The sequence below is a fragment of the Muntiacus reevesi genome, chromosome X (assembly GCF_963930625.1).
Source record: "Muntiacus reevesi chromosome X, mMunRee1.1, whole genome shotgun sequence".
In the NCBI taxonomy this organism is placed as follows: Eukaryota; Metazoa; Chordata; class Mammalia; order Artiodactyla; family Cervidae; genus Muntiacus; species Muntiacus reevesi.
The window spans coordinates 52,312,023-52,338,849 of NC_089271.1; the positions used below are offsets into that span (position 1 = coordinate 52,312,023).

The 26,827-nt window shown below is 44.2% G+C and overlaps 2 protein-coding genes across 3 annotated transcripts; one reads left to right on the plus strand and one right to left on the minus strand.

The window, feature by feature from the left end:
• Nucleotides 1-8,887: 8,887 nt before the first annotated feature.
• LOC136154466 (large ribosomal subunit protein eL36-like) lies at nucleotides 8,888-9,833 on the plus strand (the record flags this gene model as incomplete). The annotated part of the gene is made up of 1 exon (XM_065916731.1): nucleotides 8,888-9,833. A coding segment is annotated over one exon (489 nt), but the record flags the coding sequence as incomplete, so codon positions are not given.
• A 3,069-nt stretch (nucleotides 9,834-12,902) lies between these two features.
• GPKOW (G-patch domain and KOW motifs) lies at nucleotides 12,903-20,813 on the minus strand. 2 transcript variants are annotated; one of them, XM_065916165.1, is made up of 11 exons: nucleotides 20,640-20,813; nucleotides 19,575-19,729; nucleotides 19,351-19,475; nucleotides 17,313-17,422; nucleotides 16,272-16,485; nucleotides 15,755-15,884; nucleotides 15,060-15,186; nucleotides 14,734-14,857; nucleotides 14,576-14,645; nucleotides 13,952-14,037; nucleotides 12,903-13,860 (listed from the first exon to the last, which is right to left on the minus strand). In XM_065916165.1, exons 1-11 carry the CDS (start codon nucleotides 20,798-20,800, stop codon nucleotides 13,726-13,728), a joined length of 1,437 nt encoding a protein of 478 aa, XP_065772237.1. In that variant the 5' UTR covers nucleotides 20,801-20,813; the 3' UTR covers nucleotides 12,903-13,725. The 2 variants fall into 2 exon arrangements, with proteins under 2 accessions (XP_065772237.1, XP_065772236.1); XM_065916164.1 differs by having other exon boundaries at nucleotides 15,039-15,186.
• Between the last annotated feature and the right edge of the window lie 6,014 nt (nucleotides 20,814-26,827).

Sequence of the window (26,827 nt, forward strand, 5' to 3'; positions counted from 1 at the left end):
TGTACAGATAATGACTTGATTTATATACACCGTAAAATAATTATCACAAGTTTAGTGAACATCCATCATTCCATATAAATATAAAATTAAGGAAATAGAAAAAAAATTTCCCTGTGATCCTCTTATAATTTACTCTTATATATAACATACAGCAGTGTTCATTATATTTATCATGTTGTACATTACATCCCTAGTATTTATCATATACCTGGAAGTTTGTACCTTTTAAACCAAGTTTGTACCTTTTAAACCATCTTCATCTTATTCCCCCTTTCCCACCCCCACCTCTGGCAGACACAAACCTGATATCTTTCTATGAATTTGTTTGTTTTTGAAGGTGGCGAGTAGGGGAAGGGGCAGCAAGAAAGACAATTAGGAGGCTGTTTCAGTAAATCAGTGGTTTTTTTGTGCCTTATGGCAGACAGCAAAGAACTAAAGAGCCTCTTGATGAAAGTGAAAGAGGAGAGTAGAAAAGTTGGCTTAAAACTCAACATTCAGAAAACTAAGATCATGGCATCAGGTCCCATCACTTCATGGCAAATAGATGGTGAAACAATGGAAACAGTGACAGACTTTATGTTGTTGGGCTCCAAAATCACTGCAGATGGTGACTGCAGCCATGAAATTAAAGGACGCTTGCTCCTTGGAAGAAAAGTTCTGACCAACCTAGACAGCATATTAAAAACCAGAGACATTACTTTGCCAACAAAGGTCTGTCTAGTCAAGGCTATGGTTTTTCCAATAGTCATGTATGGATGTGAGAGTTGGACTATAAAGAAAGCTGAGCGCCAAAGAACTGATGCTTTTACAAGGACATCAAACCAGTCCATCCTAAAGGAAATCAGTCCTGAATATTCATTGGAAGGACTGATGCTGAAGCTGAAACTCCAGTTACTTTGGCCACCTGATGGGAAGAACTGACTCATTGGAAAAGACCCTGATGCTGGGAAAGATTGAAAGTGGGAAGAGAAGGGGATGACAGAGGATGAAATGGTTGGATGGCATCACCGACTTGACGATATTTGAGTAAGCTCCGGGATTTGGTGATGCACAGGGAAGCCTGGCGTGCTGCAGTCCATGGGGTCACAAAGAGTTGGACATAACTGAGCGACTGAACTGAACTGTCCTTCAACACAAGGTTGACTTTCAACAACTTTCCTGGTGCTGTTAAAGTTTCTGATAGTAGGAGTACCACTGCCCCCCTTCACCTCCACAGTGAGTGTTTTACCTCACCTTTTTTCCTGGAGCAAATAGGACTTAGCATCTTATTTGAATTAAGATGTATTCCTAAGTCTTCAATCCTTTTTAGTTTGCTTTTCAAACCAGCACTCTGATTATTTACTTAACTGCTGTATATTAACAGGACAGTCACCAGAGAATGAAGAATGATGCACATGCCTGTCATGCCAAGTTGTCACAAGGAAGGCCGTCAGGATCAAAAAGGACCCATCTGTCATGATTGAGTAACGTGTGGAAGAAATCCAAACTAGGATGAACATTTAGGCATTCCAGATTTGTGGGAATGAGTTTCAAGTATCTATATCTCAGTCAAAATCTTTCTTAAAACAGAAATCTTGAAGTTAAACATGGCTCTGCTCAAACCCGGTTGGGTCAACTTTAATATTAGAATTTCTCCTTGGAACAATTCACCTTCTTTTGTGGATATGACTCAATGAATTAATTTTCTCTTAACACATCCTGGAAAATGGATTGTTTGGCAATTGAGAAATTAAGTTTTGCTCTGATGTTATGAAAAGTAACATACTAATCTTTATTTAACAGCTAACTACTGAACATCTATTCGTTCATTTATCCAATGTATATTGAGTTCCTACAACACACCAGGTACCTGTACTAAGTGTTGGAGAATGGAACAATAAACAGAAAAATGTCCTTGGAGGAGAAAGGTGGTGAATAAATGGATGAGTAAACATGTATTTATATATAAATTAGAGAGAAAATGGATTAGGAGATAGGAAGGGTTGCTATCTTATCTGGGATGATCACAGAAACTTCTGTGATCAGGTGACATTGGAGTAGAAACCTGAGGGAATGAAGTCTGTGGAAGTTTGGGGAAAGAGCATTCTGGGAGAAGGAACAGCAAAGGTATCAGTGCATCCTGAGCAAGTGAGTCACAAAAGTTATGTTGTGGGGGCAGAATATGCAGGGCCTCACCGCCATTTGAAATGCTTTGGCTCCTATTCTGAGTGGGATAGGGAGCCATTTGGAGGGTTTGGGGCAGAGAAGAGAGACATAACCAGACTGGCTTGTGTGTGGACCACACAGAAGTCAGGGAGTAGGGGAAGGGGCAGCAAGAAAGACAGTTAGGGGGCTATTTCAGTAAATCATGCAGTGGGTTTTGGTGCCTTGGACACTAGGCAGTGGAGGAGATGTTTTCTGGAATTATTTTGAAAGTAGAGCTGAAGGACTATGTTGATGGATTAGATACAGGGTGTGTGGATGATAGGAGTTAAGAAAGACTCAGAAGGTTTTAGTTAAGCTGAGAGCTGGAGAAGCAGATTAGGAGTTTTGTATTGTTCTTGTGAACTCTGAAATGCTTCTGAAATATCATTTAGAGATGTTAAGTAGGTGATTGGATATGACTAAAGGTCAGGAGTGAGGTACAGGCTGGAGACAACACATTTAGGAGGCATCAGAATGTCAAATTCATTTACAGCCAGAGGAAATTACCTAGGAAGTGAAAGTAGGTGAGGTTAGAAGCCTAAGCCCTGGGGCATTTCCAAGGTATAAAAGTCAGTGTAATGAGGAGGAACTGGCAAAAGACTGAGTAGGAGCAGCCAGTGTGGCAGGAACAGAACCAAGGAAGGATTTCTGGAAGTCAAGAGAAAAAGCATTTCAAGAAGGGAGTCAAATGTTGCTGAGAGGGAATGATAAGGAGCACTCATGATATGCAGGCACTGGGTGTATAAAGATGAACCAGAATGCCAGGCACATAGTAGGTGTCCATGTACTTTTAATTGTAACAAAATATACACAACAAGGTGCTTCCCTGGGGACTCAGAAGGTAAAGAATCTGCCTGCAAGGCAGGAAACCTGAGTTCGATCCCTGGGTGGGGAAGATTCCATGGAGAAGGGAATAACTGGCTACCCAATCCAGGATTCTTGGCTGGAAAATCCCATGGACAGAGGAGCCTGGTGGACTACAGTCTGTGGGATCAACTGAGCGACTAACACTTTTACTTTTTAATACATAACATAAAATTTACTACCTTAACCATTTTTAAGTATACAGTGCATGAGTGTTAAGAATATTTACATTGTTGTGAAACAAATCTTCAGAACTTTTTTATCTTGCAAAACTGAAACTCTAGACTCATTAGACAGCATCTCCCCACTCAGCCTCCTGCCCCTCTCCAGTCCCTGGCAACTACCTTTCTACTTTACGTTTCTATGAATTTGACTCCTTTAGATACCTCACATAAGTGGAAACATACAGTATTTGTTTTCTTATGACTGGTTTATTTCACACAATGTTCTCAAGGTTCATTCGTATTACAGCATGTGTCAGAATTTCCTTCCCTTTAGAGGCTGAATAATATTCTATTGTATGAATATTCCACTTTTTGCTTATCCATTCATTTATTGATGGACACTTGGATTGCTTCCACCTTTTGGCTTTTGTGACTAATGCCACAATGAACATGGGTATGCAAAGCCTATTTCATACTATGCTTTCAATTATTCTGGATATTTTTCCAGAAGTGGAATTGTTGGATCATATAGTAATTCTGCTTTTTTTTTTTTTTTAATTTTGGGGGAACTGCCATATTTTTTTTCCATAGAAGCTGCACCATTTTATATTCCTACCAAGAGTGCACAAGGGTTCTAATTTTCTCCACATCTGAACACTTCTTTTCTTTTTTATAGTAACCATCCTAATGAGTGTGAGGCCCAGAGAATTGTCATTGTTGATCTGTATGGCAGTTCCCTGGAAACCTTCACTTACAGGGCTTGTCTTTATTTGACCTGATACAGAGCTCTCTCTGAAATCACATGTGCCTGAGGTGGTGCTAACAGCTGGAATCTACAAGTTGACCAAAAAATCATGAAAAACTGGGAGTGAGATGTCCAGAGGGACCTTTGAAAAACTCTGACATATTTCTGGGAATCTGGAAGGCCACATGCATGTGCAACTGCAGGATTGCAAGCACGCCCAGGAAAGAACTGAGGAGACCGTATGCTTTCACCTCTGGGTGATTTTTTATTGGAGTATAGCTGATTTACAATGTTGTGTTAGTGTACAGCAAAGTGAGTAAGTTATCCATATATATATGTATTTCCACTCATTTTCAAATTCTTTTCCCATACTGGTTATTACAGAACATTGAGTAGAATTCCCTGTGCTGTACAGTAGGTCCTTATTAGTTATCTATTTTATATATAATAGTGTGTATATGTGGAGAAGGCAATGGCAATCCACTCCAGTACTCTTGCCTGGAAATTCCCATGGAGGAGCCTGGTAGGCTGCCGTCTATGGGGTCGCACAGAGTCAGACACGACTGAAGCGACTTAGCAGCAGCAGCAGCAGTGTGTATATGACCAATCCAGTCTCCTAATGTATCACTTTCCCCCACGTTTCTCCTTTGGTAAACCATAAATTTGACTCTGAGATCTGTGAGTCTGTTTAAGTTCATTTGTATCATTCTTTCTTTTTAGATTCCACATATAAGTGGTATTATGTGGTACTTGTCCTTCCAAGCCTGACTTACTTCACTTAGTATGATAACCTCTAGGTCCATCTGTGTTGCTACAAATGGCATTGTTTCCACCTCTGAAACACCCAGAGGAAAACACCCTGTGGAAAACTCTTCTAAGGCAGATCTGTAAACTACCTTGCTGGAGTTTTCAAAGCATGCAGTGACACACACAGAAACCCTAGGCAAAGGTTGAAGACCTGGTTCAAAGAACTTAAGGAAATCTCTATTGGCTGGCTACTAAGTTAATGAAGGTCACTTTGGTGAGCACACACAACAAAGAATATAGACTTTACAAAATCAGCTAAGAAAAGTCACTAAACAGCAGCACCAACAAACCCTGGGGAGGAGAGAATCTGAATTCCAGAGCTGCCACATTATTTCAAATGTCCACATTTTAAATTGCAATGAAAATAGAAAGTATAAACCAGACTTCCCTGGTGGTCCAGTGGTTCAGAATCCACCTGCCAATGCAGGGGACATGGGTTTGATCCCTGGTCCAGGAAGATCCCACATGCTGCAGAGCAACTAAGCCCATGTGCCACAACTACTGAGCCCACACTCTAGAGCCTTTGCTCTGCAACAAGAGAAGCCACCACAATGAGAAGCCCACACACTGGAACTAGAGAGCTGCAACTAGAGAGTAGTCCCCGCTCACCACAACTAGAGAAAGCCTGCCCACAGTAACAGAGTAACCCAGCACAACCAAAAATAAATACATAAAAAGAAAGTATAAACCATACACAGGGGAAAAGTCACTAAATAGAAACCATCCCTAAATAAGCCCAAACATTGGATGTACTATATATTTTAGATCTTTTTTTAAGTATAGTTGATTTACAGTGTTGTGTTAGTTTCTGGTGTACAGCATCAGTGATTAAGAATATATATATATATATTCTGGGGTTTCCCTGGTGGTCCAGTGGCTAAGACTCTGCACTCCTAATGCAGGGAGCCTAGATTTGATCCCTGGTCAGGGAAACTAGATCCCACATGCCACAACTAAGAGTTCACATGCTGCAACTAAAATTTCTGCATGCCACAATTAAGACCCAGTGCAACCAAAAAAAAAAAAAAAGTATATATATATATCTACTAATCCCAAACTCATAATTTATCCCTCCTTCATCCCCTTTCCCCTTTGTTAACCATAAATTAATTTTCTATGTCTGTGGGTCTGTTGCTACTTTGTAAATAAGTTCAGTTGTATCATATTTTATTTTTTGGCTGTGCTGGGTCTTTGTTGCATCATGTAGGCCTCTCTAGTTATTTGCAGGCTTAATTGCCCCAGGGCATGTGGGATCTTAGTTCCGATAGGTTAAATTGAACCTGCGTCCACCTGCAGTGGAAGGCAGATTTTGAACCACTAGACCATTAGGGAAGTCCTTGTATCATATTTTAGATTTCACATGTAAGAGTCACATGTAAATGATATCGGGTTTCCCATGTGGGGCAGTGGTAAAGAATCTGCCTGCCAATCTAGGAGATGCAAGAGAATGCAGGTTTGATCTCTGGGTCAAGAAGACCCCCAGAGTAGAAAATAGTAACCCACTCCAGTATTCTTGCCTGGAAAACTCCATGGACAGAGGAGCCTGGCGGGCTACAGTCCATGGGGTCACAAAAGAGTTGGACACGACTGAATGACTAACACTCTCACTGCCATATGCAACAACATTAATGGACTTCAAGGACATTTTGCTAAGTGAAATAAGCCAGACACAGAAAGACAAGTACTACCTGATTCCACTTATATGAGGTATGTAAAATAGATTTGGGACTTCCCTGGTGGTTCAGTGGTTAAGAATCCACCTTGCAATGCAGAGGACACAGGTTTGATCCCTGGTCGGGGAACTAAGATCCCACATGCCACAGGGCCACTAAGCCTATGAGTTCTAGAGCCTGTGAGACAGAACAAGACAGCCTGTGTGCTGCAACTACTGAAGCCTATGTGCCACAACTAGAGAGTATGGGTGCTGCAATGAAAGATCCTGCATGATGCAATGAAGATCTCACGTGCCACAACTAAGACCCAACACAGCCAAATAAATAAATAGTAAAAATAAAATAATCAAATTCATAAAATTAAAGTCTAGAATGGTGGTAAACAAGGGCTGGGTAGAGGGAGAAATGGGAAGTTATTAATCAACAGGCATAAAGTTTCAGTTAGGTAAGATTAATAAGCTCTGGAGATTTGCTGTACATTGTACCTGTAGTCAACAATAATGTATTATATACTTAAAATTTGTTAAAAGCAGAGATCTTATGTTGAGTGTTTTCATCACAATAAGATCTAAAATATAAAGCTCTTTGGAAGAAAAAAAATATGGATTGGTTAATCTATTTTGGAAGCCTTCTCCATTTTGCATTAATGAGAGTCTAGTTGTGACTATGGTCTTTGTCCTAGAGACATTGCCCGAGGTTCGACACTGAAATGGGTCTGCCATTTTCTTTTAAATGCTTTTCAAAATTAATTATTTTTATTTTTGGTCACACTGGGTCTTCATTGTTGCTAGTGGGCTTTCTCTAGTTGCAGAGAGTAGGGGCTACTCTCTAGTTGTGGTATGTGGGCTTCTCACTGAGGTGGCTTTGCTTGTTGCAGAGTACAGGGTCTGGGCACATAGGCTTCAACAGCTGCAGCACATGGGCTCAGCAGTTGTGGTTCATGGGCCCTAGTAGGCTTTAGTAGTTGAGGCGAGTAGGTTCAGTAGTTTCGACACCCAGGATCCAGAGCATGGGCTCAGTAGTTGTGGCACACAGGCTTGGTGGGCCTGCAGCATGTGGGATCTTCCTGGACCAGGGAACCCATGTCCCCTGCATTCGCAGGGTGGATTCTCATCCACTGTGCCACAAGGGAAGCCCTGCAGTTTTCTTTTGAAGAGTAGTTTGTAACTGGTGCTTGTATCATAAGCCCCTGGGGGGTTCATTATAACAGAGTGCTGGTTCCCAACTCCAGAATATCAAATTCATTAGGTCCAGAGAGGACCTGAGAATTTGTATTTCTGCCCTGTTTACAGGTGATGCTGCTGCTGCTGCTGCTGGTCTGGGGTCCACACTTTGAGAATCACTGCTTGCCTGATACCACAAAGTAATAAAACTCTGCCCCTGGAGTATTGTCCTAACCTCCTCATGGGAGCCTTTGATTCAAGATATAGCCAGAGTCCCTAGAAGGACAGGAAGCTGGGACTTTGCTGAGTTTACAAAAAGGTTTAGGATTAGCAGGAATTGAACCTGCTTGGTCCTAAATGTCTGTTTAATAAATGACAAGTATGTTGGAGAGGGAAGAAAACCCTACAGCTAATGGTGCAGTTAATGGCATAAGACTGGATACTTTCCCCTTAACACCTAGAATGAGACACGTATCTACTCTCACTACTGCTCTTTTATATTGTACTGAAGATTCTAGTCAATGCATAAAAGCAAGAAGAAATAAAAGGCATCTGGATTGGAAAGAAATACACCTGTCTTTGTTTGCAGAAACATGATTATCTAGTAGAAAACCCAGTGGAATCTATAAAAAAGGTAATAAAATTGTTATTTTAGCATGGTTGGAGGATACAAGATCAATGGACAAAAATCAATTGTACTTTGGGACTTCCCTGGCAGTTCAGTGGTTAAGACTTGGAGCTCCCATTGCAGAGGAACTAAGATCCCACATGCTGCATGACACAGCCAAAAAAAGAATGTGGAGAACTGATTTTCAAAAATTATTTATTTGGTTGCATTGGGCCTTAGTTGTGGCATGTGGATCGAACCCAAACCCCCTGCATTGGAAGTGTGGAGTATTAGCCACTGGACCACTAGTGAAGTCCTGGATAACCGATTTCTTTTAAAAGGCACAAAGTCATGCAGTGGAAGAAGAACGGTCTTTTCAACAAATGGTGCTAGAACACTTGGATATTCATACCCAAAGGAAGGAGCCTGGATTCATACCTCCTACTATATACAATGTGTTAGTTGCTCAGTTGTGTCTGACTCCTTGAGACCCCGTGGAGTGTAGCCCACCAGGCTCCTCCGTCCATGGGGATTCTCCAGGCAAGAATATTGGACTGGGTGGCCATTCTCTTCTCCAGGGGATCTTCCCGACCCAGTGATCAAACCTGGGTCTCTTGCACTGCAAAAAGTAATTCAAAATGGATTAAAGACCTAAATATATTATCTGAAACTTAAAACTTGTAGAAAACCTTTGTGATCTTGGATTAGGTGAAGATTTCTTAGATAAGACATCAAAAGGACAATCCAAAAAGAACAAATTGATAAATTTGACTACATCAACATTGAACATTTCTGCTTTTCAAAAGCCATTGCTAACTTTCTGCCTCACCAGCCATTGCAGAGCAGTGGCTGTGGCTCTGCTCTTCCCCATGGCCATGGGCCTCAACAAGGGCCAAAAGATGACCAAGAATGTGAGCAAACTGAGGCACAGCCATCTCCTCAGGCACCTTACCAAGCACACCAAGTTCATGCGGGACATGATCCGGGAGGTGTGCAGCTTCACCCCTTATAAGCGGTCGCCCATGGAGCTGCTCAAGGTCTCCAAGGACAAGCAGGCCCTCAAGTTCATCAAGAAAAGGGTGGGGACATACATCTGTGCCAAGAGGAAGAGAAAGGGGCTGAGCAATGTCCTGGCCACCATGAGGAAAGTGGCAGCCAAGAAGGACTGAGCCCTTCCCCTCTGTGCACAATAAACCTTTTCAGAAAAAAAAAAAGACATTGTTAAGAGAATGAACAGACAAGCCACAGACTGCCAAGAAAAATACTTGCAAAGCATATATCTGATAAAGTGTCTGTATCCAGAAGATTGGGCAGTAAGAACTGCTTTTTGAAAGGTCTGTTAATAGGATATGGCAAAAGGGGTGGTATATGAGGAAACCAGAATTGAAAGAGACACGTGTACCCCAATGTTCATCGTAGCACTGTTTATAATAGCCAGGACATGGAAGCAACCGAGATGTCCATAAGCAGACAAATGGATAAGAAAGCTGTGGTACATATACACAATGGAATATTACTCAGCCATTAAAAAGAATACATTTGAATCAGTTCTAATGAGGTGGATGAAACTGGAGCCTATTATACAGAGTGAAGTCAGCCAGAAAGAAAAACACCAATACGGTATACTAACACGTATATATGGAATTTAGAAAGATGGTAACAATAACCCTATATGTGAGACAGTAAAAGAGACAGAGATGTACAGAACAGTCTTCTGGACTCTGTGGGAGAAAGAGAGGGTAGGATGATCTGAGAGAATAGCATTTAAACGTGTATATTATCATTATGAAACAGATTGCCAGTCCAGGATGCTCAGGGCTGGTGCACTGGGATGACCCAGAGGGATAGGATGGGGAGGGAGGTGGGAGGGGGGTTCAGGATGGGGAACACATGTAAACCCATGGCTGATTCATATCAATGGCAAAAACCACTACAATATTGTAAACTAATTCAGTTCAGTTCAGTTGCTCAGTCGTGTCCGACTCTTTGCAACCCCATGAATCACAGCACGCCAGGCCTCCCTGTCCATTACCAACTCCCGGAGTTTACTCAAACTCAAGTTCATCAAGTCGGTGATGCCATCCAGCCATCTAATCCTCTGTAAAGTAATTAGCCTCCAACTAAAATAAATAAATTTTAAAAAAGGGGTGGTGTATCTCTAATCTTCATAAAGATTCTTAAAGCTAGAAAAAATGGAATAGATGAATAATTTGCAAAGAAGAAATAGAGACACAGATGTAGAGAACAAATGACATTTGGATAACAAGGGGGAAAAGGGGTGGGACGAACTGGAAGCTTGGGATTGACATATTTACACTACTATGAGTAAAACAGATAATAGATATTTATAATACTATGTGTAAAATAGATAACTAATGCAAACCTACTGTACAGCATAGAGAACTCTACTCAATGCTCTGTAGCAACCAAAATGGAAGGAAATCCAAAAAAACGGGGGTGGGATATATGTACACGTGCAACTGACTCACTTCACTGTACAGCAGACTAAAACAACATTATAAGGCAACTATATGCCAATAAAAAAAAAGCAACCTGGGTCTCCTGCATTGGCAGGTGAATTCCTTTACCACTAGCACCACTTCATATCTTTGCTCAAATGCCATCTTCGTAATAAAACCTTCCCTGATCATCCTATGAATACTGCCCACTCTGGATCCTCTTTACCCTGCTGTACTTTCTCCCTGCACCCCCTTCCATGGTTGTTCACACCTTTTAACATATTGGATAATTCTCATGCTTATTGCCTCTCAGCCCCACTGGAAGGTCAGCTCCACAAGGGCAAGGATCTGTCTTGTTTTGCTCATGATCTTCAGTAACTAGAATCGAGCCTGGCATAGAATAGGGATTTGATGTTTGTTGAATGAATGATGTATCCTTTATGTATCCTTAGCATGCAGAACAGTACCTGGTATACAGTAGGGGTTCAATAGATACCCACTGAATGAACTGGAGCAATAGCAATAGCAATAGCAATTGGAGCAATAGGAAGTAGCAATACCAACTTTCTTGGTAAGGAAGTAGTTTTTCAAGTTGTTACTTACTCTCTCTGCTGGATGCTACAAACACAGAAGTTAAGAGGCCCCATTGTGGGAGTGGAGGGGAGCACCCTGGGGCTGAGGAAGCCATGTCAGAAAAGAGGAGCCTACCTGTAAATATCTGCCCCCAAGCTCAGCCCCAGACAGCAGCACCAGTCACCCAAATAACTGACTTCTCTCAGAAAGGCAGAGAAGCTGCTTCCAGAGACTGCCACAAAGGCTGGCTCAGTGTCTGGACAGCTTCCTAAGAGGGTAGCACCCTGCAAGGAAAGCTTCTGGAGATTTGGCAAAAGATGTTTTTTCACCCACATCTTGGCTCAGACCCTGTGATGGAAAAAAAGCCAGTCCGGACAAATGGTACAGGTCATGGTCCCCTGCTTGTGAGTGGTCTGTGGAGTATTCATGGGCTCATGGAAGCTGTTGCTGCAGTAACCGCTGCCGAGGAGGCAACACTGGCAGCACGTGTAGCAGCTGAGAACACCATGCAGACTCAGAAGGTGTTTGTGCACAGTGAACAAGGGGCAGGTTGGGAGGGCTTCCTCATACTGTCTGTGCTTCCTAGAATGTAGGGAGGCCTGTCCTCATACTGAGGGATCAGGAGGGATCCTCTTGGGGAAGCACGAAAAGCCCCAGTGATCTGCCCGGGGGAACCAGGCCCCCTGCCAGGAGCTAGGCCTTCTGAACACAGGGTTGTATTCAAGAACTTCAGGCCCCATTTCCAAAGGTGGGCTCAGGAGAAACATTAACTCCAGGAAATTGGATCTGATAAAAGATCTATTTTAAGGGTCAAGGTGCACAGAGGAGATGGAGGAATTATCTGAAACCGTCAGGTCATGTCTCATTACAGGGCAGACACGGCACCAGGGCCATTCCCTGGGGAGCTTTATGTCCTCCAGGGCATTACCAAGACAGATTTACTATGATTTGGAGAAGAGAGGAGGCCTTGACTGGGTGAAGCATTTAACAACATAGGAAACTGTTTTCTGGATGTGGGCTTCCCTAGTGGCTCAGATGGTAGAATTCGCCTGTAATCCCTGGGTTGGGAGGATCCCTTGGAGGAGGACATGGCAACCCACTTCAGTATTCTTGCCTGGAGAATCCCCATGGACAGAGAAGCCTGGTGGGCTAGTCCATGGGGTGGCAGAGTCGGACACAACTGAGCGACTAACCAGAACTCCCAACCCTTTCCAAGATTAAAAACACAAGTCAGCCTGTAATTCCAGGGCAGTGTGTATGATCACAGTGATGACACAAGAACTGGAGGGACTGAGGGTGGGGTTCTCTGGTATCTGCCTTAATAACCCTGTTTGGCTCATCTTGAAAACAGATGAATTCTGGAATTAATTAGGGATGATTAAATAAAAATTAAGCCAGTCTGTGCAAGTGTCTCTCATATTGGGGTGACTATACTAGAAGGTTTTCTAATCCCTTAGTTTACTGGGCCTATGGCCAACTCATTGTCTTTCTATACCTGCTCATTTTGGCTCAGAACAATAATCTGCTTCTGCTTGGTGTTGACAGCAGCTTACCTTTATTATTCTTCTTGAGGGGGAAGTATTCAAATTCTCCACAGTGGTGCCCTGTTCTGAAGCATCAGGAGTGTATACCAGAAGCCTAGATCTAATGCAAACACCACTAATTATATCAATGATTTAATGATTGAGGATGATTTACAAACAGTTGTGCTTAAACTCTGACTTCCCTTGTGGATTTTTTTTTTCTTCCCGGTTGATTTTCTATCTTAGGACATTAAACAGGGAAAAGGATTCTCTGGAATCCTTTAGTAGGAAAAAAGATAACCTTTTGAGGATATAGTTACTCAGAGAAACCAGAGAAATTCTACCCAAGATACACAAAACTTTTTTACCTTCAAAGTTTTGGGACTAAAACAGGGGCCCCGAGATTAACTGGCTCCTCTGGAAAGTAGTGCTAGCATGTCCCATTGGTGGGGAGAAGCCTCCCTTCAGCCTGAATCCTGTCACAGGCTCAAGATACCCTGTGGGCATCTTCTGTGGACCAAAAGCAGAGCCTGCAAGATTCTTCCTTAGGAAGTTCTCCAGAGATGCAGTGTTCCCGAATCCCTAGTCTCTGCTCAGGGACAGGGTTCATAGCTTCGGGATTCTGACAGTGGGCTCAGGAGCAAATGGATCCTTCCATTTGGCTGGCAGCCCAAGCTTGGCGGTGGTGCTGAAAATAGGAATGGTTCCCATCTCCACACACAGCTCAGCACACCATTTATGATCTCTTTGTTTCACGAACTATTTGAACTTTTTATTATATACTAACTTCTGGTAAACTGGGTTTGTTTCTAGCCTCCCTTCTGATCCATCCTGTCTGATCCATCCAGGGCTGCACTGTGAAGTGGAGGGCAAACCATGACCACCCCGCCACCTTCACAAAGGCGGGCTTTTCACATTGTACAGGACTAGAAACAGCCCGGGGGATGGGAGTGAGTCCACAGGTCAGTCTTCCTCCATGTCCCAGAGGCCCACAAACTGGCAGACGGCATCATAGTGAAGTTCCACCACCCTGTCTTCTCTCTGCAGCTGTACCAGAGCCCGGCTCCGTGTTCTGTCCCGGTCCAGCAGACGGCCCACCTACAGTAGGAGTGGGTCGAGTCAGCAAGGCCAAGCCAGACCAGAGATGTTCCCGTGTGCCCCTGCCCCTGTTCCTAGGTCTGCAACTCACCCTTCCAGCCCATTGCCCCAGCACCACCATCACTTGGTCGCCTGGGACCTTGGGGACCAGGGTCTCCAGCATGTCTTCCCTCAGGCCTGTGGACAAGGAGAGGGGAGTGAGACCTGCAGCAAGGGCCAGCCCAGCCCAGGGTCCTGTCAGAAGGGCCTTTCCTGTATTCCCTGGAGCCACTCTATACCTGTTGACAGATGGTAGTCCTCCATATCCATTTCCCAGAGGAGGAAACCTAAGGAGCCATTCCGGGCAATAGTTGTAATAAAGGGAGCATTTATGTACAACAGTGATGAGTGGGGGGGTGATAATAGACACCATTTATTGAGGGCACATTGTATGCCCTGCCCTGCATGGGGAGCTTACACACATCCCTGCAAGGCACCAGTCACAAGAGGGGGAAATAGGTTATCTCCATGATAATTTTTCAGAAGAGGCAAGTGGGGCTCAGATATTCACTATCATAGAAGTGTCTAATGATCTGTCAGAGGGTGTTGGGCCTTACAAAAAAAAATAATTCTGCCCAAACTCCGAGCCTCTGCCTGGGTCAGGCTCTTGACCCAAGATAGTCTTCTCATCTGCCTCCGGGATGATGAAGACCCAGCAACCATCCCTCAGACTCACCTTCCAAGACCTGGCCTTCATCTGTTCGACACACACAGGTGTCTGGGCTCAGGACATCTTCAATTGTCATCTGGGGAAAGGGTCAGCGGATATGAGAATGTTAGCTAAGGGGACCCATTCCCTGGGGGAAGAAGCAGACCCAGGTGTGGAGTTCCCACCTTGGTGTTGTAATACTGGCCGCCCTTGTGCAGCTTGTCTACAAACCGCACTCGCAGATCTCTGTGCAGCCAGTGCTGACTTCGGGGGGCTGCTTTCTCATTCTTGGCTGCAGGCCCATCTTGTCTGTGGAGAGGGGTCGACAGCAGGCATAGCTCTTTATGGGGGGCATGTTCCAGTCACCCCACCTTGCCGATATTTTGAAACCCACCCATAATGCCATTCCTACTTCCTTCTAGGCACCTGCCTTGCCCTGGAAGTCCTCTCTGCTGGAGCCTCCCCATAGTCCTGTCCCCTACCCCCACACCTGAGATGCTCAGTGTCCCACCGGTCTGAATGGTGTTTCCGCTTCCTCTCTGAATCCTCCCACCACATGTGGCTGTCCTGATCCTGGAGGGTCTTCCGTGATGAGGTTGTTCTGTGCTGTTCCCCAGGGGAAGTTCTGCTCACTTGACCTGTTCAGCAGGGTGTGAAGGGAACCCAGACACAGCCTTGGTGTCTCACTCGCTTCCCTTCCAGGCCACACCTCAGCCTCAGGCCACCTCTCGTCTGCCAGAGTATCCCAGCTCACCATCCATCCTTTGCCCTGGCTATTAGAACGCTGCCTGCTTCCTCTCAGCTGTCTCGGCTTCCTTCAGGAGGCCTTGCTCGACTCATCTCCCATGTGCCAAACTGGTCCATCCTTGCCTAGAATGCCTTCCTCCCTGTCATGCCCTAGTCCTAGCTGTTCTCCATCCCTAGCAATAGAGTAGTCCACCACCCAAGAGACAAAAACTTTCCAAGGGTAGGAACTGGTTTCCATTCCTGTTGCTTCCTCCCTAGAAAGAGGCTAAAGACCCAGGGTTACTAGAGAAACTTCTCTTCAGTCAAACTGCATAAACCACTATGTTCACTCTCACCTCTTTAATTCTGACCAGAAGGCACACTTGCCATGCAGACCACTGTCCCACCCCTCTCCAGATCTAACTCCCACCCCCAGGAACACTGCTCCAACTCCCCCAGCTGAGTAACAGGCTCACTTACTCAGATTCAAGTTCTTGTCAAACTCCTTCTGGGAGACAGGCCGCAGGCAATACTCACTAACAGTCACCATGCGGCTCCCCACAGCCAGACGGACCATGGCTCGAACATTGTCAGGATCAAGGCCTTCCACCTAAAGTGTGTGGGGGGGGGGGAAGAAATGAGGCAGGGGTTGAGCGGACTTGACCAATGTTCCTAGGATCAAGTTGTCCACCCTTATCTCTAATAGGCCTGACTCCTGTGTCTCTCCCAGCAGACTGTGAGGCTTGGATACATTTTAAATATCTAAATCTCAGGGACCTGTGGCATATGGCATTCTCTCCCTTTTAGTTGAAAACTGAGGCTCAGAAAGGCCTGGCAAGTAGCCCTTAATTACAGAATGAGATGGTGGGCCTAGCAGCCCTAAAAGACAAGGACTTCCAGCCTTTATACTCCACACCCAATTCTGCCTCCTTCTGACCCTCACGTCAATCTTCCCCTGCTACCTGTTTTTGGCTCCAGGCACATCAATGTTCCTTACCTTCCCATAGAGGCCTCGGTGGGGGCCAGAAAGAACCACCACAGCTCCTCCAGGCACCAGTCCTTGAGGCTGGTCTTCCTTATCCTTCTCTTGCTCCTCATCTGGCCTTGGCAGGCGGTAGGAGCTGGTAGGGGCCAGGGCCTGGACCTCGGTCAGGTTGGCGCCCAGCCCTAATCCCTTGGGCCTCAGTGAATTGACACGGGGCTTCACTACTCTGCAGGGAGCACAGAATATGGACTTGTTGGGGGGGTACGTCAGTCTTCAATGTCTTGTTCCCCACCCGTATTCCCAACCACTATTTAACTCCCATCCTATCAACATGTTCAAGAATATCCTTCCCAATCTCATATTAGGACTATTTCTGACCTAGAGAAATGGCAATTTCATTTGGTTCAACCGAATAACATGCTGAGTATACCATCTATGACATGGTATCTAGACTGTATGCTGAGACAGATCCCAACAGCCAAATATACCAATATTTCTACACGGGAAACTATTCATACCAAACAAGATAAATAGACTGTAAAATGCTCAATGTCAATTCAGGTCACATTTGGCTGTCAAATATTTCATGAAAAAAAAATGTCTGGTTTTCAGAATTCTTTAGAGTTTGGAACAGTAGAGAAGGGATTACAGGTCTGTGTGATCATGACAATATCAAGGGTTTAGCCTATGCTTTATCTGTGGCCAAGGGCTATTATAAGTGCTTTATGTGTATCATTTCACTTAACTTTTAGAACAGTGAGGTCAGTACTGCTATTACCCCCATTTTTCAGATGAGGAAGCTGATGCCCAGGGAGGCAATGTTTCCATAAATAGGACCTCTTAATGGAGTTTCAAAGGGCAAACAGGAGGTTATAACAGCAGCGGAAGGGACTACCGAAATACTTAGGGTGGTAATGTGCCCTCTCTCTGCCTGGACGGCTCTGGGTGGGCGGTAACCATGGAGGTCTGTTCCCTGGCCTATCAGCTGTCCCCTGGCCTATCTGCTGTCCCCTGGCCTATCTGCTGTCCCCTGTCCCTACCCGAGAAACTCACTGACTGAAGGTTCGGCCGATGCCCTCGCCAGGTTTCCAGCCCATGCCCCGCAGCATGGCCAGCCCATAGGCCTCAACAGGGACTGCTTCGTAATCAGCCTCCTCCGGCACCTATGGGTTTAGGCAGAGGAAGGACGGTCAGGCTTGGCTTACCGTGGGCCTGCTGAAGTGTACTTGCTATCACCCACTGAGTGACACTTGAGGCTTCTTTTCCAGTCAGCTCAAGGGTGAGTTTTTCTTTTTTTTTTTTTAAGGGTGAGTTTTTCTTTCCTCTCAATATCCCTTACTTTACTCTTCCATGTTCAGTCCTTGGACAAATATTTATAAAGCATCTATTCTGTGCCAGCTACTGTTCCAGGTGCTGAGGATAAAGCAGTGAACAAAATAGACAAAAACTCCTGCCCTTGTGTGGTTTACATTCTAGTTGTGGAGATAGAATAAATGAAATGCCTAAAACATGATATGTCAGGTAGTGATAAGTCAGATGAAGGAAAATAAAGCAGGTTAAGGGGATGCAGAGGGATGGAGAAGGGAGTGTCACCAAGTTGATATCTGAGTAGAGACCGAAGGAGATGACAGAGGGAACCCTGAAGATACAGGAAGAGTGCTCCAGAGAGGACAGTAAAAGCAAAGGCCCCAAGGCAGGACAAGATCTGTTGTGTGTGAAGAGCATCATGAAAGTCAATACGATTGAAACAGATGTGGAGGCAAAGAGGGGTGGTAAGAGATTAATCAGGAGAGCTAGCCAGAAGCTATGATAGGGTGGCAGCTGCAACAGGACCAGTGAAAAAGTTACTGCAATAGTCCAAATGAGAAATGCTGGTGGCTCAGACCAGAGGAGTGGTAGTGGTAATGGAGAGAAGTGGTCAGATTCTGGATATATGTGGAAAAGGGAGATGACAGGATTTTGCTGACAGACAGTATATAGGGTATGAAATAAAGAAGGGATTCAAGGATGACTCTAAGGTTTTTAGGCTGAGTGAGAGGAAGGATGACTGGAACTGTGATGGACTGAGATATGGAAGGCTCTGAGAGGAGGGAAAAATCAGAGAAAGGAGGCCAAAATTGGAATAGGATGGAGAATGAAGTGAAGGTCTTTTTTAAGATGAAAGAAACCCAGAGGTTTGTCTGAAGACTGAGGAGAACAGTTCAGTTGAAAGAGTCTCTCTGCTTTGGGGCTATAGGAGAACTAGAACCCAAATAAGCATTGCCAAAAAATCATGAATGAAGAGGTGGAAAGTAGGGTCCACAAGTATGAAAGGCAGACTTGGTTACTTCTGTGGACACACCCCTCACCTCTCCTGTTATCACCTCCCATCATCACTCCCTTAATTCTTTATATTCACTCTAGACACATCAAGGTGTCACTGAGGGACACACACCATGCTGATTTCCTGTCACTATGCCATTGTTTGGGTGGTTGCTGCCATTAGGAGCACTCACCCTCCTCTTCCCTCTCTCATTAAACCCCACCTATCCTCCTGGCCTCACTCCTACCACTCTGGTCTGGGTCTCCGTCACCTCTAGCATGAACTGCTGCTCTCCTTGCCTCCACCTTTGCTTACTAGTCTGTTCTGCTCACAGCAGCCAGAGAGAGCCTGTCAAGTCATAAGTCTTGTCCCTTCTCTGCTTAGAGCCCTCTCATGGCTCTCCTCCCACTCAGAGTAAAAGCCAAAATCCTCCCCGTGACCCACTTATGACCTCATCTGCTACCCTTCCCTCTCACTCATTCCACTCCAGTTACCCTGATCTCCCTGGTGTTCCTCAAATGCTCCAAGCAGAGTCTACCCTTAGGATCTTTACATTTCCTGTTCCCTTTGCTCCTCATCTCCTTCAGATAATCCCAGAGTCCAAAGTTACCTTTTCACACCTCAGTATCTGGATTCATTTGTCAATGCTTCCAAAAAGGATAGAAGGAGGAAGGGAGAGGCGGCAGACCTCTAGTATACACAGACTTTCCCTGCTGTGTGCAGGGAGACAAGCCTGGCAGACAGGGCAATGAGAGACTGAGGAAGCGGGGAGGTGAGGGGCCAGCTCACTGTCTCAGCCTGGGGTTCGCTGTCTGTCCCTTCTCCGCTGGGGGTGCATCCTTTCTGGATCATGGGGATAGCAAGTGTGGGGTCAACACCCACATTCTCTCTCTCCTCCAGAGACTTCTTGGATTCTGAAGAAGAATGGGAGGGAGCAATGAGGTCCCACCCTCTCCTTCCATTTTCCTCCCCTTCTTCCTTCACTAGGGCAAGGCAAAGGAGGGATTACTCACCCTCAATGAGCTCCTTCACAGCCTGGGACAGCATCCCATCCATCAAGACCTCAGTATGTGTGGATGGCCCAGGGGCCTGGGTTGGTGGCTGCCTTCGATGGCCATTCTGGATCAAAGGGATGACAAGTTCCTTGGGGGCTTCTGAGGGCTTCACACTGATGTGGACACAGAGGAGTGAAATTAGGAGAGTAGCACAAACAGTGAGGCCTGAGCCACAACCCTTCACTCAGAAGAAACACAAGAGCCACATTCACCCCCAGCCCCATGGATCACGCCTTCCGTTCTCGTGTTATACCCTGGTGGTGCTTTCTTTGGAGTCTCTCCCCCACCACGAACTTTTTTTTTTTTTTGGCTGCACCTGGTGACTTGCGAGATAGTAGGTCCCCAACCAGGGGTCAAACCCGGGCCCCTTGCAGTGGAAACACGGAGTCCTAACCACTGGACCACCAGAGAACCCTCTCTCCCCACCTCTTAAATGTCAGTGCCTTCCTGGAATCAGTCCTCAGTTCTGGACCCTCTGTTCATCTCAAGACCCACTTCTGTGGCTTCCACAAGGACCTAGAAATCACAATCTTCAGCCCAGACTCTCTCCCCCCAGTTCCAGGCTCCACACCAGCCTCCTGGATGGTTGATTCTCTTCTGGAAGCCCCTCCCTCAAACTGTCCATTCCGAATTAAGCTGACGATGGCCTCCCCCCGAACCTGAATCTGGCGCTCAATTCCAGTCCCCATATCGAAGAAGCCTCACCGCTTCGCCTGGGCCACTAGGAGTCCTGCCATTCGCCATTCCTTTTCTTCTTTCAGAACACAAACACACGCTCCGTAGGGTCCCTCGACTCCTAAACACACTCTCTCTCAGGAATACATCTTCTCCTCTCAATCCCTTCGGCCAACAGATCCAATTTTCCCACCTCTCTTACTGACTCCCGACTTTTCTCCTCCACAGATTTTCTCTGGCTGTCCTTCAGACTTCCCAGGCCACTGTCACCAAGACGTCAACTGATTCCACCCTCCCGCAGGCACCCACCGCACCGGTTTCCAAGGGATGAAAGACCCAGCACTTCACCTCTGCAGCTCCCGGCCTTCCACGGTCTTCAAGAAATCCTTCTCCTCCGGAGTCGCGTCTCCCGCAAGCCATCTGCGGGCGGACGTGCGATTGAAGCTGAATGAAATTGGGGCAGTGGAGGATCCCACCGGCCGCAAAACACCATCTTCAGCGTCCGCCATCTTGCCCCTCTTCCCAGGCCGTCGCGCTGCTCGCTGGGAAGCTTAGTTTACGCTCACTTTGCCGGGGCCTTGAGCACGGCCGGTAGAACTACCTTTCCCATGAAGCATTGCGGCACTGGCCGGCGAAGGCGGATAGGGGCCGTAGGAAGTCACTGCCGCTCTATTTACTTCACAGGAGCGCGTGACACCAAGCATGGAGGGAAATGTAGTTCTTAGGGAAGCTGTATGCGTGCTAAGTCGGTTCAGTTCAGTCGTGTCCGACTCTGCGACCTTATGAACCATAGCCCATAGGTCAGACTCCTCTGACCATGGGATTCACCAGACAAGAATACTGGCATGGGTTGCCATGCCGTCCTCCAAGGGATCTTCCTGACCAAGGGATGGAACCCACGTCCCTTACGTCTCCTCCGTTGGCAGGTGGGTTCTTGGGGAAGGTAGGCGTGATAGAAAATGGGTTCGTTCTTGCCAAGTATTCATTCCTATCTGTGGGCATTATTAATCGCCTGCTTTGCCCTACTGGTGTGGGAAATTAGGTAAAATAAATGATTAAGAAAAAAATCTGTGAGTGCCAGTTGTGTACAATAATAAATAATAGACATGTAAGTGGTGCCTACAAGATGATAGATTTAATAGTGGACAAACTCTAGATTCAAATACAGATGACCTTTGGATTACATGGGTTTGAACTGTGAGAGTCCATTTATACGTGGATATCTTTCACTAAATAACCTACTACATTACTACATGGTGTGAGGTTGGTTGGATTCAAGGTTGGTTGAATCCGAGGATGCAGAATCTGGAGGGCTGACTGTAATGTTATAGGAGGATTTTAGACTGTCCTGCATTGTTGCCCCTAATCCCTACATCGTTCAAAGGTCAGCTGTATTAATAAAATAGTCTGGCTTCCTCTCTTGAGACTCCAAGTCTAGTGGGAAACAATGACACTCAAAACGGATAAAAAATGTTTCTACCAACTTTAAATGTTGTGAGAGCCACCTCCTAATGCCTCAGAAGATTAATGAGACACTCCTCCGAGTAGGACCTTAAGAGTTTGTAAAGTAGAAGACCAATACTTAAATAGTCATAAGAAAGAAAACTACAAATCTAAAAATTCATCCCAAAGAAACCATCCAAGACGTCAAGAAGTATTTTATATCAGAGTATTGTTTATTGTAGCAAAAGCTTGAAGATCACTAAAATGAACAACAAAAGGAGATGGGCTAAATGAATTAGAGCATATGGTTTGGATGGAACCAATACAGAGCTTTTATTTATTTTTTATTTTTTTTATTAGTTGGAGGCTAATTACTTCACAATATTGCAGTGGGTTTCGTCATACATTGACATGAATCAGCCATGGAGTTACATGTATTCCCCATCCCGATCCCCCCTCCCACCTCCCTCTCCGCCCGATTCCTCTGGGTCTTCCCAGTGCACCAGGCCCGAGCACTTGTCTCATGCATCCCACCTGGGTTGGTGATCTGTTTCACTATAGATAATATACATGCTGTTCTTTCGAAACATCCCACCCTCACCTTCTCCCACAGAGTTCAAAAGTCTGTTCTGTACTTCTGTGTCTCTTTTTCTGTTTTGCATATAGGGTTATCGTTACCATCTTTCTAAATTCCATATATATGTGTTAGTATGCTGTAATGTTCTTTATCTTTCTGGCTTACTTCACTCTGTATAATGGGCTCCAGTTTCATCCATCTCATTAGAACTGATTCAAATGAATTCTTCTTAACGGCTGAGTAATATTCCATGGTGTATCTGTACCACAGCTTCTTTATCCATTCGTCTGCTGGTGCGCATCTAGGTTGCTTCCATGTCCTGGCTATAATAAACAGTGCTGCAATGAACATTGGGGTGCACGTGTCTCTTTCAGATCTGGTTTCCTCGGTGTGTAAGCCCAGAAGTGGTATTGCTGGGTCATATGGCAGTTCTATTTCCAGTTTTTTAAGAAATCTCCACACTGTTTTCCATAGTGGCTGTACTAGTTTGCATTCCCGCCAACAGTGTAAGAGGGTTCCCTTTTCTCCACACCCTCTCCAGCATTTATTGCTTGTAGACTTTGGGATAGCAGCCATCCTGACTGGTGTGTAATGCTACCTCATTGTGGTTTTGATTTGCATTTCTCTGATAATGAGTGATGTTGAGCACCTTTTCATGTGTTTGTTAGACATCTGTATGTCTTCTTTGGAGAAATGTCTGTTTAGTTCTTTAGTCCATTTTTTGATTGTGTCCTTTATTTTTCTGGAATTGAGCTTCAGGAATTGCTTTTATATTTTTGAGATTAATCCTTTGTTTGTTGCTTCATTTGCTATTATTTTCTCCCAATCTGAGGGCTGTCTTTTCACCTTACTTATAGTTTCCTTTGTTGTGCAAAAGCTTTTAAGTTTCATTAGGTCCCATTTGTTTATTTTTGCTTTTATTTCCAATATTCTGGGAGGTGGGTCATAGAGGATCTTGCTGTGATTTATGTTGGAGAGTGTTTTGCCTATGTTCTCCTCTAGGATTTTTATAGTTTAATACAGAGCTTTTAAATGTGAAGCTATAATTAAAGAAATGAGGACATAGTCACAGTGTTTGGAAAATAAATAATAATTTGGTGGGTTATAGGAAGCTCTTGAAAACAGGTAGTCCAATATTCAATCAATTTTGTGACTATGCTTTCAGGCTTATAAGCCCTACGCATCCTGGGATGGGCCCTGAAATCTCAAGAGAGAAGCCATTGTGGTTTTCAAAATATACAACAACAACAACAAAATCTGAAAATTTTTGTTTTGAAATACATTAAGCTGAAAAGAAATGTTGGAAAAATAGTAGAGTCCCTATATGGGCTTCCCTTGTGGCTCAACTGGTAAAGAATCTGCCTGCAATGTAGGAGACCTGGGTTTGATCCCTGTGGAGGGAAGATCCCCTGGAGAAGGGAAAGACTACCCACTCCAGTATTCTGGCCTGGAAGATACCATGGACTGTATAGTCCATGGGATTGCAAAGAGTTGGACACAACTGAGTAACTTTCACGTCCCTGTATATCCAGATCCCCCTAAACATTTTATATAATGATAGTATAATTGCCATAATGAGGAAATTAACCTTTATGCCATGGTTAACTAAACAATAGATCATTTTCTGTTTTAGGATTCAATCTAGGTTCATACTTTCCATATAATTGTAATGCCTCTTTCTTGGGCCACACTGCATAGCATGTGGCATCTTGCACCCCCTGCAGTGGAATCACGGAATGTTAACCACTGAACCACCAAAGAAGTCCCTGTAATGCCTTCTTAAGTCTTCTCCTGTGAAAATTTGTCTGTGAAAATTTAAGTCTGTGAAAATTTCTGTCTCTCATGACCTTAACATTTTTGGAAAGTACAGTTTAGTTATTTTGTAGACTGTCCCTCAGGTTGGACTTGTCTGATGAGTTCTTATAATTAGGCTGAGGTTATGAGTTCCTCACAAGAATGCCACAGAGTTGAAGTGCCTTTGTCATCACATCATATTAGAGAGTTCACAACATTATATCTTTTATCATTTAAAAAATATTTATTTATTTGACTGCCTCGGGTCTTAGTTGCATTATTCAGGGTCTTTTTTTAAGTTGTGGTATATGGGATCCAGTTCCCTGATCAGAGATGGAACCCAGGCCCTCTGCATTGGGAGCAAGGAGTCTTAGCCATTGGACCACCAGGGAAGTCCCAACAACATTCTATCTTATTACTAATGATGTGAACATTGCCTGGGAGGCTAGCTGTCCGTGGCTGAAGTGATACCCACTTCCTGAAGCAGTCACCTGAGATAGTGTGCACAATACAGGCTTACACAGGCTAGGGCCAGAGGTCCCTAAGAATCTTACCTTCTCAGCTGGTTCACACCTGATCGGTGACTCACTCCTGACATGTACCATGGAGATCATGCCAAGCTACCCTAGTCCTGATGCAAAACTTCATGGTGAAGATATAGTGGGAGAAAAGACACTTTTTTTCTGTTTTTCCTTTATTCTGAAAACAAAATCAGGAATTTTTTTCTATTTTCAAGCATTAAGAAAAGTATTTGCTTACCATGCAGTGTAAGAAGACTATAGGAAAGTTTTGCACATTCAACCATTTATTCTTTTGTTCATTGAATAAACATGAATTGAGCACCTACCCTGATACATACTCTTCCTTCCAGGTACTCATATGGGATAATGGGACAATCCATGGTTCCAAGCGTGGTTATGACTGCAGACATACAGGACTGTGGGAAGGGGTGGCTGAGAAGACAGAGGGGGTTAGTTTACATGATACCACTTCTAATATGGGATGAAGATTCAGAAAGCACTCTGAAAGATGGCAGGAAGTGAAGCTGGAGTGATGGGCTGGAGTTCGGCCACCTCACTACAACTGACTCAAATCCTCAAATTAAGGACTTTCTGCTGTATGTAATAAGGGCGCCATGAGAAGGTTATATGACATGACAAAATTTGTATTTTAGAAAAATAATGTATATCAAAGGTAAAGAGACAATGTGCTCAATAGACAAAGCACTCCTGTAGTTCAATAATTATAAAAGGAAAGCAATTCCCAACTAAAAAATGGGAGCAGACAGAATTAGATGGCTCACGAATGAGAAATACAAATAGTCATGAAGCATGTGTAAATATTCTCAACCTCACTAATACTCAGCAGAGATTTCCCTGGTGGTCCAGTGGCTAAGACTCTGGGCTCCCAATACAAGGGACCCAGGTTCAATCCTTCGTCTTGTAGCTGAAGATCCCACATGCTGCAACTAAGATCCGGCACAGCCAAATAAATAAATAAACACTCAAAGCAATTCAAATAAATAAATAATAAAGTGTTGTGCCTCTCTTAACTCACTGGTAAAATAAAAAAGACAAACGCTTCTACTGTGGGTTCTCTATGCTAATTGCCCATCTAGCACTCACTTAGTCCTCCAAGGATTCTGTGAGGTAGGGACTATTTTAAGTAAGTAAGTAAGTATTTAAGTAAGTGTTTAAGTAAGTAAGTAAGAGAACTGCAGCCCAGAGAGGCTGAGTTGGCCAAGATCACAAAATAGTAAGTACTATGAATGAATCCTAGAGCTACTAAAGATAGAAGAAAACGCCCACATTCATACACTGCTAATAGGGGCACAAATTGATTCAACATTTATCCAGGGCACTATAATAATATATATGCCTTCCCTGACGAAGGGACTTCATTTCTAAGAATAGATCTGAAGGAAAGACTGGAAAATTGGAGCAGGATATTCTGTACGCTAATGAGTGAATCTACATTATACCCTGACTAAAAAGGTTTAAAAGTTCTTCGTGGTTTGACAAGGAACAATAGCTACAGTATTGTGTTAAATGGAAAAAGCAATTTGAGGAGTATGTAGGAGTTTCTGGAAAATGAATAATGTTATCTTATTTAACCTAGTGAGAGTTACACAGGTATTGATTTCACAGTTTGTCAAACTGTTCGTGTATGTTGTATGTATGTTCTCTATTAGGTATATTTCACTATTTTTAAAAATAGAGAATTCCAGAATAGTAGTACTAGGAGCTTGGTGGGCTTTATCCTCAACAAAGCAACAAACACTAGTGAAATATTTTTTTACTTCTTTTTATTCTTTTATTTTTTATTAGAAGATAAATGCTTTACAATGTTGTGGTGGTGTCTGTCATACATCAGTGCAAATCAGTCATAATTATATATATATATCTCCCCTCCCTTTTGAGCTTCAGTTACACCCCCACATTCCACCTCTCTAGGTGGTCACACAGCATCAGGCTGGGCTCCCTGTTACATAGCAGCTTTCCACAAGCTGTCTAATTTACACATGATAGTGTATATAAATCAATGCTACTTTCTCCAATAGCACCACCCTCTCTTCCCTTGCTGTGTCCACAAGTCCGTTCTCTTTTTGTCTCCATGACTTATTGGTAAATAGGTTCATCAGTACTATTTTTTCTAGATTCCATATAAATGCATTAGTATATGACGCTTGTTTTTGTCTTTCTGACTTACTTCACTCTGTATG

Excerpts from the sequence above, each read along its gene's own strand:
- GPKOW (XM_065916164.1), bottom strand. The coding sequence starts at position 20,800 with ATGGCGGACGCTGAAGATGGTGTTTTGCGGCCGGTGGGATCCTCCACT. Across the intron at positions 17,423-19,350 it reads GCGAACCCCAGGCTGAGACA|GTGCCGGAGGAGGCTGATTA; the intron begins GTGAGCTGGCCC and ends CTAAACCCATAG. Across the intron at positions 14,038-14,575 it reads TGAAGGCCAGGTCTTGGAAG|GCCTGAGGGAAGACATGCTG; the intron begins GTGAGTCTGAGG and ends CCTTGTCCACAG.